The sequence below is a fragment of the Neofelis nebulosa genome, chromosome 12 (assembly GCF_028018385.1).
Source record: "Neofelis nebulosa isolate mNeoNeb1 chromosome 12, mNeoNeb1.pri, whole genome shotgun sequence".
In the NCBI taxonomy this organism is placed as follows: Eukaryota; Metazoa; Chordata; class Mammalia; order Carnivora; family Felidae; genus Neofelis; species Neofelis nebulosa.
Window position 1 is genome coordinate 4,443,039 of NC_080793.1, and position 14,746 is coordinate 4,457,784.

Here is a 14,746-nt window from a genome sequence, read left to right on the forward strand (position 1 = left end):
TCATTTGTAAGAAGTTTATTTCGACATTTAAAAAAAAGAGAGAGAGAACCCGAGGGCCTGCCTGCCCCCGGACGGAGGCTGGAGGTGGGGGCTGGGGGTCGGGGCGGTGGGCAAGCCCCCTTGACCCCTTCCTGCCTCGCCTGGGAGGGAAGAGGGCACAGGCCACAGACTCACTGATTCACGGACACGGTCACGGGCTCATGGGTCACGAATAAATAACTTCATATACACTTTGCACACCGTATGTACAGGTCTGCAGCGGGCCGGGCGCTGGGAGGGGGGCTCCACACTCCCCTCCGCCTGGAGGGGTGCGGGGAGAGGGCTGGGTGCACAGCTGGAGCACGGAGGGGGGAGCGGGAGAGAGTGCAGCGTCGGGGTCGCCCCCACCTGCTCCCAAGGAGGGGCGGGGGTGGGGGGGGGAGCGCCTTGGGGAGCCGGCCGGGGGTGGGGGGCCTGTATGTACACCCGGCGAGTGGAGGCGTGGAAGTGGCTCCCTGGTGGCGTGGCCGGGACAGAGCACGCCGAGGAGGGTCAGGGAGGCTCAGTCCGGGTCCGGGCCGCAGCAGACTTGGCATCTGGCCCTTCGGGGGACTCCAGGGAGGGCCGGCCAGGGGGCCCCCGCGGAAGGGGCGTGGAAACCCCGCGCCCGGGGAGCGGCAGGCGGCAGGGGCCCACGCAGAGCCCCGGGGAGGCGGGCGGGCGCTTCACCGAGGCTGAGCGGCGCGCGGGAGGACGCCGGCCAGCGGGGGCAGCGGCGGGGGCGGCTCGCTGGCGCCCTGGAGTCCGTGGATGAGGATGCGGGGCACCAGAGGTCTCTGCAGGGCGGGCGGCGGCGCGCTGGGCCCGCGGTACAGATACAGGGCGGCGCCGGGATCCAGGTTGGAAACTAGACTCTGCGGGTAGAAATAAGGCGACGGGAACATCCGCTGGAGCGCTGAGTAATTGCCCGCCTCCGCCAGCAGCTCCAACCCGACTGCCGTCTGTCGCTTCCATTTAGTCCTGGGGACCGAAATAAACGCGGACGGCGGGGTCAGGGCTGGGGCGGCCCCAGCCCCCCGCCCCTCGCGAGTGCCCGGCCCAGAGCGCCTGCGGGGAGGCCAAGAGGGATCGCCCGAATTGGTTAATAAATAACATTTGTAATTTGCAAATAAATAATTCTCCCGTGTTCCGCGCATCGGCTCCTTTCATCTTCCACCGGGCCTTCCGTGGTATTAACCCTATTTTACAGATAAGAAAACTGAGGCCTGGGCCGTTTAAGAGCTGGTCTCCAAAGACGTAGAGCCCGGGCTGGCTGACGCCAAAGACCGGATTGTCACCTCACTACACTGTGCTCCGGGGATGCAGGGGCCCCTTGGAGTTGGGTGTTGGGGCTCCAACACTGAGGAAGGCGACCACCAGGGAGAGGCTGGTGGGGGCCGGAGCGTGGACCGCAGACGCCGGTCCGCTAGCCGTGGAGAGGGGCGCGCGGCTGCAAACACCGCGAGGCGCGAGGCGGTGGTGAGTCTGACACCCTCTTGGCCACAGCGCCCGCCCCCAGATCCGAGGCCTGGGAGGAGCCCCGCAGCGGACTGTGTGGCCCCGAATTCAGAGACCACCAGCCGAGTGTCCGCCGGGGGCTTAGGGGAGGCAAGGAAGTCGAGGCCATGCTGGTTCATTGCCTGAGCTTCAGCCGGGACCCCTGGGTGCACCTGGCCGGCGAGGCTGGCCCAGCCGGCCATGGGCCCACCGAGGCTGGCTCAGCCACACCAACCGCGTTTCCCTCCCTGAATTATTCATCATCATCATAATTGTGTAATTACTGTAACGGGCCTTAATTATTGATGCCCGGAGCAGTAATCGGTATTTATTATTAATGGGGAGACGTGTTCTGAGGCTTGTTTATGGAAAGCACCACTCCAGCCTCCACTGAGTGTGTGAGCGTGAGTGAGGGTGTGTGTGACTGTATGAGCTGTGTCAGTGTGTGTGTGTGTGTGTGTGTGTGTGTGTGTTTTCATCCTGTGCATGTATGGTGGAGGGAGGTTAGGAAACGCCAATCTCCCAGTCACCCTGTCCCCAAGGAGCCAGAGCTGGGTCTGTCCCTTCCTTTGGTTTCAGGACGGGAAAAGCTGCGGAGGCCAGAAGAGCTCCCCCCACCCCCCGCCCCGCCCCACCCGGAGAGCTCAGACAGTGCCGGACACCCACATCAGGGCTCCCCACTAGCTCCTCCCTGCCCCTAAATCCGTTCTGGACACGGAAGCCATCACCCCTCCCCAGGCCTGGCACTCCCACTGGGGGAGCTCAACGGCCCCAATATGGGCTAAGGCTGGCACCCGGGGCAGTCATCAGGACGCTGGCGGGTGCCGGCAGGCCTTAGGCCTCTCTGCTGGCCCGTGTGTCTGTCCTCCTGTTCTGGGGGGGGGGGGTGGGCGGGGGGATGCCCGGGCACTGGAGACCAGTGCAGTTCTGGCGCCGCCCTCCCTCACTGTGAACTTGGGGCAAGGCCTTCTCTCCTGGAGGCCTCAGTTTCCTTACTTTTGCTGAATAAGGAAAGCTCGGGGGCCCTCCCAGCATCCCGCCGCCGTGGACTGGTGGGTCCCACGGAGGGGCAGTTAGGAAAGGAGGCCCTTTGCGCCCCCCACCCCCACAGCCAGGCCTCACCTGCGGTTCTGGTACCAGGTCTTGACCTGCGTGTCGGTGAGGTTGAGCGAAGCGGCGAGCTCCATGCGGTCCTGCACGCTCAGGTATTTCTGCCTCTCGAAGCTGCGCTCCAGCTGCGCCAGCTGATGGTCGGTGAAGGCCGTGCGGGCCTTGCGCGGCTTCTTCAGGCGCACAGGGGGGCTGTCCCGGGAGCTGGAGATCTCGCGGTCGCCCTCCTCCTTCACTGCGGAGACACAGCGGCGCGTCAGGGCCGGGCCTCGCCGCCTGCCCGCCGGCGCCCTCCCGCCCCAGCCGGGGGCCCCGCCGGCCCGCGTAAACGCGGCTCCCGGCCGCCGCCGCGGTCCCGCCGCACTCCAGCGCGTGGGCCCGCGGCAAAGCCGCTGTTAGGCGGGACCTCCGGGGCCCCGAAACCAGGCCGTGAACCCTGGCGGAGGAGGAGGACGGATACCTCCGGGCACAAATGACCCAGAGCGAGGGACCAGGAGAACTCGACTCGCTCGCTCTCCGCCGCGCTCCCTGGAGGGATAAACGGAATAACCGCGATGGAGCAGCCGAGCGACCGGCTGGGGCCGCCGCGGGCAGAAGGGGAGGGTTTGCAGCGGGTGGGCTGCTTAGGTGCGCGCTCAGGGGTGCGGGTCTGGGCCCCGCAGCCGCACCCCGCTCTTCTGGCCGCGTGCGGACCAGGAAGGGAGGAAGCTGAGGGCCGGAATGTGGGGAGAAAAACCCGCGTGGAGAGACAAAAACCTGTTCGGCCCGCCGCGAATCGTTGTCCTAGGAAATAAATTATTGTCCGCACATCTCGCCTGGCCCTGCCGGACGCGAATCCGTAGCGATCGCTTCCGCCGTCCCTAAGCCACCTACAAACCGCGCGTTGGAGGGCGGAGCGCGGGGCGCCGGAGCCGGGAGCGCGAGGCGCTTGGAAGATTACGCGGCGCGTTCGCCCCTCAGATGCGCGCGTCGCCGTGGTCCGAGTTTCCTTGTCCCTACGACGCCCGCTGTCGTGTGTTTCCGCCCCTCGATCGGGACACCCCGGCAGGGTCTCCCCCGCTCCGAAGGCCCAAGAATGGAACGGACAGGGCGGTTTCTTTTATCCCCCAGGCACCTTGGTTCTGGGTCGACGGCACCGAAAACGCACACTCGGTAGAGCCAACTCTGTGATCTCCCTCCTTCTCTCCCTAAAGTGACCCTACAACCCAAAGACCATGTCCCCCAGACTGGCTGCGCCAGCTGGGGCTTCCCCCTCGTTTTCTCTGTTTTCTTTTATGGTGAGTTTCATTGTGCCTGGCGTTTGCAGTGACAGGGTTCAGCTGAATGCAAGTTGATTTCTCTCTGTAGGAAACAATAATCCGGTTAATTGAGCCACTAGGGAGGGAGACTTTTCAACCGGAAAGGCAGAGGTTCTGGGCCGGGGAGGGCCCGGGCCCCGGGTACTGGAAGGAAGGCAGGCGGGCAAGCAGGGAGAGCGACTGGCTCCCGAGAAACCCGGCCGTTGCCTCCCTCCCGCCGGCCTCCACCAGACTCCTTGCCCCCCCCCGCCCCCCCCCCCGCCCCTGAGTTGAGGCCACCCTGGGGCATGGCCACCTCAGGAGGTGTGTTGGGGTGGGTGAAATTTGGGTTCTGTCTGTGCCCGAAGGTAAAGTTGAAACAAATGTGAGGAAACAATTATTCAAATCTCAAAATCGAAATCGTGGAAACCTTACTTTTTGATGGAAATGCCCGGACTATGAAAATCCCCAACTTCTTGGGGCTGAGGTGGGGTGTGTGTGTGTGGGGGGGGGGGTGTTGAATTTGTGATGTCAGGAAGAACGGGGTGGATACCCGGGCTTTCCTCTAATCCCTCTTTGGCACCGGCTGGAGCCTTTGGGTCCGCACTCTGTGCCTCTCAACCTCAGCCTCCAGAACAGTCTCAGCCCAATGGGACCCCGAACTCTGGTCTGGAAGCCGCATCTCAGTGCCCCAGAATTCCAGGCCCAGCCTATTCGGAGCAAGGCACGGGCTTGATTTCTCCACGGACATTGGCTCCAACAGGCAGGACCTAGCGGCAGACCGCCTTACTTCAAAGCCTGGTCTCAGTTCCTTTCAGCGTGATGTTTGAGGAGCCTTTGATGCCGAAAACTCAGGATGGAACAGACCTTCCCTCTGTACCCTTCTTGGAAGAAATTATTCTTAGCATGGAAGGTGGATGGTAGTCGAATTGTTTAGATGCCCAGCCCGGCTGGCTGCTGTGCTCGGTGTGTGCGTCTCTCTCAAGGTTTCCCAACGCGGGCCCTGAAAAACTCACCTCCACGTTGGAGAACCGCTCCAGACATTGTCTTAGAGCATGTTTCCACTTTCTTGTTCGCCCTGGAGCTTTGTAAGTGCAAAGACAGCAGTGCCTGGGGTGGGGGTGGGGGTGGGGGTGGGCAGGGGTGAGGGAGAACTTCACCCCCCCCTCCTCTGCTCCAAACCTATTTAAGTGATATGTGGATAGCCGGCCCTCATCACCTCCCTGATCAGATATCATCAGGGACGGGAGAAGAAAATTGATATTCCAATTATCTTCAACGAAATCTCAAAATCCCACCTACAGGCAACGAAATAAAAGGAGCCAATAGCCAAGCTATCTTTGACCCCCACCAGCAGCAGGGTTCTTGCCCCTTACTCTAACCATAAAGCTGGGGTGTTGTTGGGAATTATAAATAATAAACTACGATGTTATGAATATATGTTTACGTTGGTTGCCTCCCTCCCCCCCCCCCCACCTCCTGTCTTTCTCCCAGGCAAGTTTTCTTCGCCTCTCTTAAACAGGCCCCAGGGGGAGGGGCAAGGGTCACTGGGCCACATGCCTCTGGACCTCCTTTCTGGGTTCTCCGGCCCAACCAGCCCTTTTTCTAGGCATGGCTAGCCCGGGGAAGCTGAAGGAGACTGGGCAGTTTCTGTGGGGAAGTGGGTTTTGGTTTGTGATCAGGGCTCGTCCAGAAATGAATTCTTAGTTGGGAGGAGAGTGTTCAATGAGCCTCCCTTAAATTCATATCAAGACTGAGTAGAAATCAGGTACAGCAGGTGCAGGGCTCCTCATACAATAAAGAGGTTGCTCGTATTAGGGAAGGTTTGTCTCACGAAAAGGTTCCCAGAATTGATCGTAAGACTGAAAGAGCCCCACCAGACTCTAGTTTCCTGCTGGATGGGGGACACAGGGCTTTCTCCCTTGACACTCTGAGACTCCTTCCCCTCCTGCCTTCTGACCTCTTCCCAGAAAGCATTTTGCACCCCTGGCCTCACCAAGGTGGTGGCTGGGGGGGGGGGGGTGAGAAACAAAATGAGGAGCCCTTTCCTTTCTTTCGTCTTTCCTCCCTTCCTTCCCTCTTTCCTCTTAATCCCAATCTCCACTTCCTGGTCAAGAGGGGACGCAGATTCGCAGAAGGTAAAAAGGCGAGCAAAGGGGCCCCAACCCCAATAGAGGGGAAGTGGGGCTGGTCACTTGGGAGTCTCTGGGTCCCATACACAAGCTGAAGTTGGATGCACTTGAAATCAAATTCAGTGAGAACCATGGGGTGGGCGCAGGGTCCTCCCCTCTCGACCAGACCTCTGAACCCACCAGCCACCCGGCTGCTGTTTCTACTTTGAAGTGAGCCTTTCTTTTGCACGATTCCCAGGGCCCACATCACACTGGGCCCCGGTGGGAGGGGAACTCAGTTTCCCGCCTGGAAGTTCATATTAAAGGGGGGAAATGCTGATTGTTCTTAAGGCTCCACCTGAAATGTCCTGCCAGGTTGTCACTCTTATAAAAGGCTGTTCAAACAGAACCCTTTGGATTTGCCATTGCTTCGGCAAGATTTTTTTTTCCCAGAGAACCGCTAGCCTGAGAGGAACCTGTTCCCGCCCGCCAGTGCCGCTGGAAAAGTGGTCCCGGGTGAAGTTTAGAAAGTTGGTTTTGTGCATTTTGCAGACTCTCTCCTGGGGCACACAGTATCCCTCTTCTGCTTTCTCCGCCCGACTCTTTTTGCTCAAAGGCATAGCCATGGGGCCAGCTCAAAGGTTCAGACAAGACCAAAAGGTTCAGCCTGAGCCCCGGGGAACTCCAAGTGAGCACGTACATATCCCTGTGCGTGTTAGGAAATACAGCAGTTCTTAGAAATGTAGCATGCCACCCCCCCCGCCAAGGCTTCTCCTCCCGTTTTCTTACCTTTATACTCAGAGTCCGATGAGGCGTTGCTGCCACTTTTGTCCAGCTTGTCTCTAAAGTCCTCCCCAGCCTTGGCCACAAGACGGCCCCCAGGCTCAGGGGCGGCCGGCTGCCCGCTGCTAGAGTAGGGTGCACAGGCCGCTAGTGGTTTGCAGTCGGCAAGGATGTCCCTGATCAGAAAGGAGGAGGTCACGGTGCGCGACTGGGCTGGGGCCGAGAGCTGCCCAGGCTGCAGGTGAGAGTCCAAACCTGGGCCTGATGCCCCGCCAGGCCGCGGGGTGCCCGTCTCCAGACAGTCCCTTCCTGGTGAGGCTGGTGAAGAGCAGTCGCTGCTGCTCTCCGAGCGCGGACTCAGCTCCAGGGGCGAGCGGCAGTCCCCAAGCAAGGGGTCCCCCTTGGGAAGGGCGGGGCTGGCCGCACGGTGGGAGAGAATGGAGTCGATCCCAAAGCCATTGGAGCCTTCCATAGCCAAGCTGCGACCTGTCCTCCCCAAAAGCTCCCCACCCACCCCCAACCCCAGCCACCGCTGCCCCTGCCCCTAGCTGCGGGCTGGCATGGGGAAGGCGGGCAGGGAGCCTGCGGGCACCTTGGACGGAGTTCAGCCTTGGGGGAGCCGGGGAGCTCTGGGCCAACCTCCTCTGCGCATTAGATCCAAAAGGGCTCAGCGCGTCTTCTGCAGCATCGCGCCGAGCTGCCGAGCCGAGGGGGGGTGGTGGGAGTGTCAGGGAGGAATGGGAGGGAGGGTGCGCCAAGTTGGGGAGAGCAAAGGGGGAGATGGACGGCCTGAGCGCCCCTTTGGCACAGAAGAGACGCGAGGATGTTGGAATCTAAATAAAGAACGGCGTAAAAAAAAAATCCAAACCGCACGCTTCCTCCAGGCTAGCAGTGGCCGAGGGCAGCGGGGTCAGAAGCGCGGATAGCTGCGGAGCCGAGCTACCAGTCGGCCGAACGGAGCGCACCTGGAGGCGTCAGCACCGCGGATAGCGGCGGCGGCGGCGGCGGCCCGCGGCGCATGACGCTCCACCTGGCCAGGGAGGTCCTGTCGCCGCGCTCCCTCCGCTCCGGGGGCCCGTCAGCACCGAGGACAGCGCCTCCGGCTCCGCGGTTGCAGCTCTCAGCGCGTCCTCCGCGCGCGCCTTCGCCTCCCCCCCTTCCTTTAAAAAATGAACTTGTGTCACTTTTACTTTGGGGCTGGGTTTTTTTTTTTGTTTCTTTTTTTTTTTTCGTTGTGTTGTGTTTTTTTTTTTTTTTAAAGGGGACTCGCCCACGTGTCCCCGGAGTGATGACGCTGATTGGCTCCGGCCGATTTTGGGGGTGATGTCACGGCTCCGCAAGCCGCTGCCCGATTCCCTTTCAGTTTGATTAAAAGAGACACTGAATTAATTACAGCACAGACCCAACTGTTTACCGGCGATTTCCACACGGTTTGCTTTCATTAGGCCGGTGATGAGGCTCCTAATGAGGGTGATTAGCCGAGGGGGGCACGGGCTGGCGGGGAGGGGTCCGAAGCCGGTGGGTCGGGATGGGAGGTTTTTTAAAGTTTTCCCCTACCCTCTTCTACAGTTATTCAAATTACTCGTCCGTGGGGCTGTCAGAGATCCTTTCTCCACAACCACCCCCCCCCCAACGGCCCGCGTTTTTCTTCCTCCAGAGAGAGAAAGGGACTAAACCCAGTAGAGAAGAAAGTGTGTGTGTGTGTGTGTGTGTGTGTGTGTGTGAGTGTGTGTGTGTGTGTAAGCCCTAATCTGGTGTGGGGAAGAGATTTCGGTTTAAGACACATTGTTTCGGGGCGCTTCCGTTGGGCTCTAGAGGTTTCCCGCCTAGGACTTTTGCAGCCCTCTGTCTGCTCTCTTTGGACCCCGCGGGCCTGGCAGGGCTTTGGGAAAGCCTGGTGTCAGCCCGGAAACGGGGCGGCAGGATGGTTTCGTTGCGGGGCGAGAGCGGAGAACGTGGGAAGATCCTGCCTGGAACATCGGAGACCCCGAGAAATGTGTGTGGCCCCAGGGAAGCAGTGCCCGAGCAAAGAAGGCAGGGACCCCGACCCGGCCTGGTGTCCCGGGGGCACCGCACCGGCTGTTTTTGTGCCTCCTAACAAGGACGCGAAAGAGCTTCCCAGGGCGAGTGTAGACGTCTGCAAACGGCTTCTTTACTCCACGCGCAGCTGGAGCTTGCCCCGGGATGTGTTTTCAAGGCAGCGCTCGCTGGAAACACTGTCTTTTCATTGTGAATAACGCGCCCCCTCGCCCTCTCCACTGCCCCAGCCGCGGTGCTCCAGTTAGGCGCCCTTCAGGGGTTGGCCTCCGGTGTCGGGGCCCAGGGCGGCGGGCAGATCTGAAGGGCGTGCGGGGCCTGGGTCCCCTTGGCACGGCCCCAGGGATCGCGACCCGGGTCTGTGGTCGAGGGCGGAGAGAGCCGAGCTGGCGCGCCTGCAGCCGGCCCCGCGGGCCCGAGGCGCCCTTCGCCAGCTCCGCGCCGGGAGCCCGGCCTGCCCCGCGGGCCTGCGAACGGCCGTTTCCCCTTCCCCACGGGCCCCTGGAAAACTACCCGGACCCGCGTCGGAGACCTCGGGGGAACAGTGAGGCCCCCGCATCCCCCCCAAGCCCGAGACTCGGCCCGTGGGAGCCCCGCGCGGCCTGGCGAGCAGAAACTTTCTTCTTCCTCCAGCGAGGTTGGCGGTGGCCTCACGCCTGGCTCCCCGCGCTCTCCCCCTGCGCCCGCCGGCAGATTGGAAGCGGCCTCGCCGCCGGCCGGGCTGGGAGCGAAGACGGGCGGCTCCCCGGGGACCGCGGGCCCCGCTCGGCTGCAAGCTGTCGGGGAGGCGGGAGGGCGGGCGCCGAGGGGCCTCGAGCAGACAGGCCCCCCGCCCCGGCTGGGCCGCGGTTGCAGTGGGCGCCTCCCCGCCGCAGGCCGGCCGGCAGGTCGTTCATTTTCGTTAGGTGGATTGGGAGGGGGACATAAATCACAAGGGCCCGGCAGCCCCCACCTTGGGCCTGGTTCCTGCTCTGGGCGCCTCTGGAGGCTTTTCCACTCCACTCTCTCACCCCACCCCTGCTCTTGGGGCCTAGCGGCTGCATCTCCGGAGCAACCCCACCCCCACCCCCCCACCGGGTACTCAAGGTCTCAACTCAGGTCAACAGGATCCCCCACCCTGGGCTTCTTAGAGGGTCAGGCTGCTCCCCAAGGCCCCGATTCATGGACCCCGCCAGGTCATGAGGAAAACACTGTCCTGCTCTGGCCCACAGGTGGGTCTTGAGCGGCCCCTGCCCTGGGCGGATCTGCGTCTGACAGGGCACGGACCTTTTCTGGCCTCCTGGTCTCAGGCTGGGGTTTGGATCCCGCACCCGGCGAAAACCAAGCCACCGCGAAGCCTTCAGCAGCGCTGGGCACCGCGTCCGCGGGGGGATCGGAGCCACAGCAGGATGTGAGGTGTGCGTGTGCTGTGCGAAAGAAAACCTTTTCCAGTTGAAAAGAACAGCAGGAACCCCAACTTCCCGCAGCCCTGGCGGGCTTCTCAGCACTCCTTGGAGCCCAAGAATAGTTAGCAAGTTGTTAGGGTACCATCATTAGTGTTGCATTATCACGGTCTCTTCTAATATAGAACACGGTAGGCAATTTATTTCATCTGGAATTTTGTCTGACATTCAGCGTCTCTCATTAATCTCGTTCTATTCCTATCTGGCTGTTTCCAGCTCCACCACCAGGCCTCCCCCTGTCTCTTTGCCCCATCCCCTCTCTGGCTCTTGCGTGGAGGCCTGTCCAGAGCCCCAGAGGCTTGTGTGTGCTCCCCTGAGTTCTTGGTTAGCTGGGAAGGCACCCAGGAATTGGCATTTGCCTAAGCTTCCCGGGGGAGGGGGGTTCCTGGGGGGATATAAGGGCTTTGAGGTCCAGCAAAGCTGAGTGTGGACCATAACAAGTGACTTAATATCCGAAAGCTCCCTTTACATAGCAGGAAGCAGACCTCTCTCCCTCTCCCCAGCCCAGTCCCCTGCCCTCGGCTGTCTTGGCTCCCCTCCCCCAGGAGGGAGAGGGCCTGGTGGAGGGGCAGGGGGGGCTTCAAGGGAAGTAAAGTGAGGGAGCCTGACAAGGGCACCTTCTCAATGGAGCTCCCAGGACTACTCCGTCTAAACCAAGGGCTGGAGCTGTTACTCCAGCACCCAGGCTCCCTTTTCTGGATTCCAAACCCACCTCCCCACCCTCCCCAACTCATGCTCTGTCTCTGTCTCTCTCAAAAATAAACATTTAAAAAAAGTTTATTTTTGAGAGAGACAGAGCATGGGCTGGGGAGGGGCAGAGAGAGAGAGGGAGACACAGGATCCGAAGCAGGCTCCAGGCTCGGAGCCGTCAGCACAGAGCCCGACGCGGGGCTCCGTCCCACGGACCGTGAGATCATGACCTGAGCCGAAGTTGGACGCTTCACCGACTGAGCCACCCAGGCACCCCTGAGGTTGCTTTAAAAAACAAACAAAACCAACTTCAGCCCCTCCTTGGACCCAGGTCCCAATCCACTTTTCCACAGACAGAGAGATACCCACCGAGAAGGAGCTGTCACTCTTCTCCAGGGGCAGGAAGGACATCATCGGCGCAGACCAGTCTTCAGAAGACCCGAGCTCTGGCCCCGCCCTTACTCTGGACAGAGCATCTCTCTTGCCTGGACCTCAGCTTTCCTTTTGATACAAAGACGTTAAACACCGGAGGTTTGTAGTGAGGGTCACAGGTGGAAGAGGCCCTTGGATGGCAATGAAGCGGCCTGCCTATAGAATCTGCATACTGCTTCACCTGGAGCTCTTGGCTTGGGTTTGGCCTTGGGTCAGGGATGGGCCTGATTGCTTCCGGGCCTCCGGCCGGGCCACGGTTCTTGCCAACTCCTTCTTCCCAGCTTCACCTCTCTCTCCACTGAATGCTACCCGCCCCCAGCATGGAGGAGGGATTGTCCTGGCCACGCACGGGGCAGATGTGCCCAAAGCTTGCTGAGAATGATCCTCAGGTCTTCTCGGCTCACAAAGAATTGTGACTTGAATGCCACTCAAGGTTCCGGGTAACTGGGGCTAAGGGCAGGACAGTGTGGCCTGGGAGGGTGCTTGGCCAGATGGACTGCAGCACTGGCTGGATTTGAACCAGAATCCCGGCTCTAGAGTCCACGCTGGGGCTAAGGTGGGACACGTGAGGTGAGTCACAGGGATCTTTACTGAAACCACGGCTATTTGGTCCATCAGTGGTTTTGAAATTTTGATTAAAAAAAAAAAAATATATATATATATATATGGCATCAGGGGCGCCTGGGTGGCTCTGTTGGTTAGGTGTCCGACTCTTGATTTCAGCTCAGGTCATGATCTCTCAGTTTGTGGGTTCAAGCCCCGCATAGGGCTCTGCGCTGACAGTGCGGATCCTGCTTGGGATCCTCTTTCTTCCTCTCTCTCTGCCCCTCCCCTGCGCTAGCTCACACACGCTCTCTCAAAAATAAGTAAGTGAACTTAAAAAAAAGGAAGGGTTCAAAAAAATATTGCACTAAAGTATTGTTTGTCTTCGTTACGGGGAATTGGGGGGCAGTCCTGTAAATTTTGTGCCTTAGGCAAGGGCCTTATCTGCCTTAGTCCCAGCCGTGGTCCGTGGTCCCAGCCCTGTGCTGTAACCTTGAGCACCTTCGGAGCCGTGTTTTTTTTCAGCTGTGAGATGAGGACAATGTTGGCCACTTTACGTGGTCTTCACTAAGGCTCCGCCCTGGGCTCTGATCCTGGAGAATAGCGGTTATGCAATTCGTGGTCCCAACAACAACCAGAGACTTTTCTCTGGCAGGTTATCTCGTCTCCCTAGCCCCCACCGCAGAGGTCAGCTCCCCTCTTTGCCCAGGGCCTTCCACCTAAAACCTGTCTTTAATGTGGAGTGGGCACGGGACCTGGATGATATAGGCCAGGCCCGGATGCTAATATCTCTCTGCTCTGCAAACAGATGGGTTGGACAAGGATTTGGGCAATTTGTGGGCCGTCAAGGTCACGCTGTTCTCAACCATTTGTGTTGGTTGAGCTCAAAACCCCATGGAGCTCCTGAAACCAGAAAGAGAACATATTCTCTATCTTCCTCTCTTCCTCCTCCCCTCCTTCCCACCTTTGTACCCTCCCCGCTTTTTCTTTCCTTTCCTCCCTCCCTCCCTCCCTCCCTTTTATCCTTTTGAGCATGCACTCTGGCCTGTGCACCATGCTAGATGCTGGTGATGCCATGGGGAATGTGACAGAAAGGACCCGACTCATGGATCCAACAAGAGCAATGGTGCCCGTCAACCCAGGCTTCTTTTCATAGATAATTTCTCATCTGTGGATTCAAATTTAAAAGTTACCGGGGCACCTGGGTGGCTCAGTTGGTGAAGCGTCTGACTTCAGCTCAGGTCATGATCTTGAGGTCTGTGGGTTCGAGCCCTGCGTCGGGCTCTGTGCTGACAGCTTAGAGCCTGGAGCCTGCTTCGGGTTCTGTGTCTCCCTCTCTCTGCCCCTCCTCTGCTCTCTCTTTCTCTCAAAAATAAATATTGAAAAAAATCTAAAATTTACCTGCATTCAGTCCTAGGAACCTGTGTAAAAAGCCAACCTAGTTTCCTTCCTTCCTTCCTCCCTTCCCTCCTCCCTCCCTCCCTTCCTTCCTTCTCTCTGTCTTTCTTTCTTCCTTTCATGATTTCAAGCATCAAAGAATTTCCCAAGTACAAAAGAAATGCAGCAAAAAGATTGTTTTGGTCCAAAAAGCCCAATGCGAGAGAAGGTAGCTATTTGGAAACAGACCTGTCTGGCTTCAGTGAGGTTCACTTGGGCACCTGCATGGCTGGTCTGCTTGCTGCCATGGAGATGTGCCTTCCCTAGACCCCAAACCTGTGATTTCTAAACCAGCACCAGTTGAGGCGCTGGGATGGGTGAACCAAAAAGGCAAACCATCTCTGTCTAGATCCCGGGGCCAACCCTGGAGACTGGGTTTAGATCTATGACCCACCAGTATGGCTTCCTCGTCAGGCTTCCGGCCACCCCCTGCCAGACAGGAGCAGAAATCACCATTGGCTCACTGCTCCCAGCCCTGATGAAAATGCCGCACAACAGACTCCGGAACCCCATCTCTTTTCCTCTGGCCAAGGAAACAATGGATCTGGTTCTATGTCGGAGACGGAGACGGAGAGGGAGAGGGAGGGACGAGAGGAGAGAGTGAATGAGGCTTGGGCTCTGGTTTGAAAATCCGGAAGTGGGGGCACCTGGGTGGCTCAGTCGGTTGAGCATCCGGCTCTCGATTTCAGCTCAGATCATGATCTCATGGTTCATGGGTTCGAGCCCCACACTGGGCTCTGTGCTGAGCCTGGAGCCTGCTTGGGCTTCTAGCTCTTTCCCTCTCTCTCTCTGCTCCTCCCCCGCTAGCTCTCTCTCAAAAATAAACTTAAAAAAAAAAATCTGGACGTAGACTGGAGGCCGTCTACAAAAAGAAAAGCTGACCAACCACCCAGGAGGTCTGTCCCCGTGCTACCTTGGCTGCTAAGTCACTCTGCAACCCTCCAGTCTTCTCGGGCTGGACTGGATGCTTGCTCAAGCCCTTCCCCTGTTCACGAGTCCTGTTCCCAGGGTCCCCATCTCAACACTCCACGCCTGCACTCGCTCCCCTTTTTGCCGAGTGCTCATCAGCACAGACACGGTCCCCTCCCACCTCAGAGGGCACTTCAGGGCATTTCCGGCTGACCAGGTGAGGGTCCAGCTGCTTCCTGTGGTCCTTGAAGATGGTGCACGTGGGCCTCTTTGGTTAAGGTGCATTGCTGCTAAGAAACTCAACCAGGGGGTAGAATGACAACCAGCAGGGAAAGGAGCAAAACCGGGGGGACAAGGCCATAGCTCTGGTGACGGCCACCCTCCCACGGCGTTTATTGGTGGTGGAGGAGGAGGACTAAGCTAAGCTAAGTTCTCCCCATTTCTGCCCATCTCGGAGAAG

General features: G+C 59.4%; 1 protein-coding gene across 1 annotated transcript; it reads right to left on the bottom strand.

Annotated features, from left to right (window-relative positions):
- Nucleotides 1-7,285, bottom strand: BARHL1 (BarH like homeobox 1). The gene is made up of 3 exons (XM_058693718.1): nt 6,803-7,285; nt 2,638-2,860; nt 1-999 (listed from the first exon to the last, which is right to left on the bottom strand). Exons 1-3 carry the CDS (start codon nt 7,266-7,268, stop codon nt 705-707), a joined length of 984 nt encoding a protein of 327 aa, XP_058549701.1. The 5' UTR covers nt 7,269-7,285; the 3' UTR covers nt 1-704.
- Nucleotides 7,286-14,746: the final 7,461 nt, after the last annotated feature.

What these genes read in the sequence shown, in the direction of transcription:
- BARHL1 (XM_058693718.1), bottom strand. Translation starts at nt 7,268, where the DNA reads ATGGAAGGCTCCAATGGCTTTGGGATCGACTCCATTCTCTCCCACCGT. An exon ending in ATCGGACTCTGAGTATAAAG is followed by an intron (nt 2,861 to 6,802) that starts GTAAGAAAACGG and finishes GTGTCTCCGCAG; the next exon opens with TGAAGGAGGAGGGCGACCGC. An exon ending in ACCTGGTACCAGAACCGCAG is followed by an intron (nt 1,000 to 2,637) that starts GTGAGGCCTGGC and finishes TTCGGTCCCCAG; the next exon opens with GACTAAATGGAAGCGACAGA.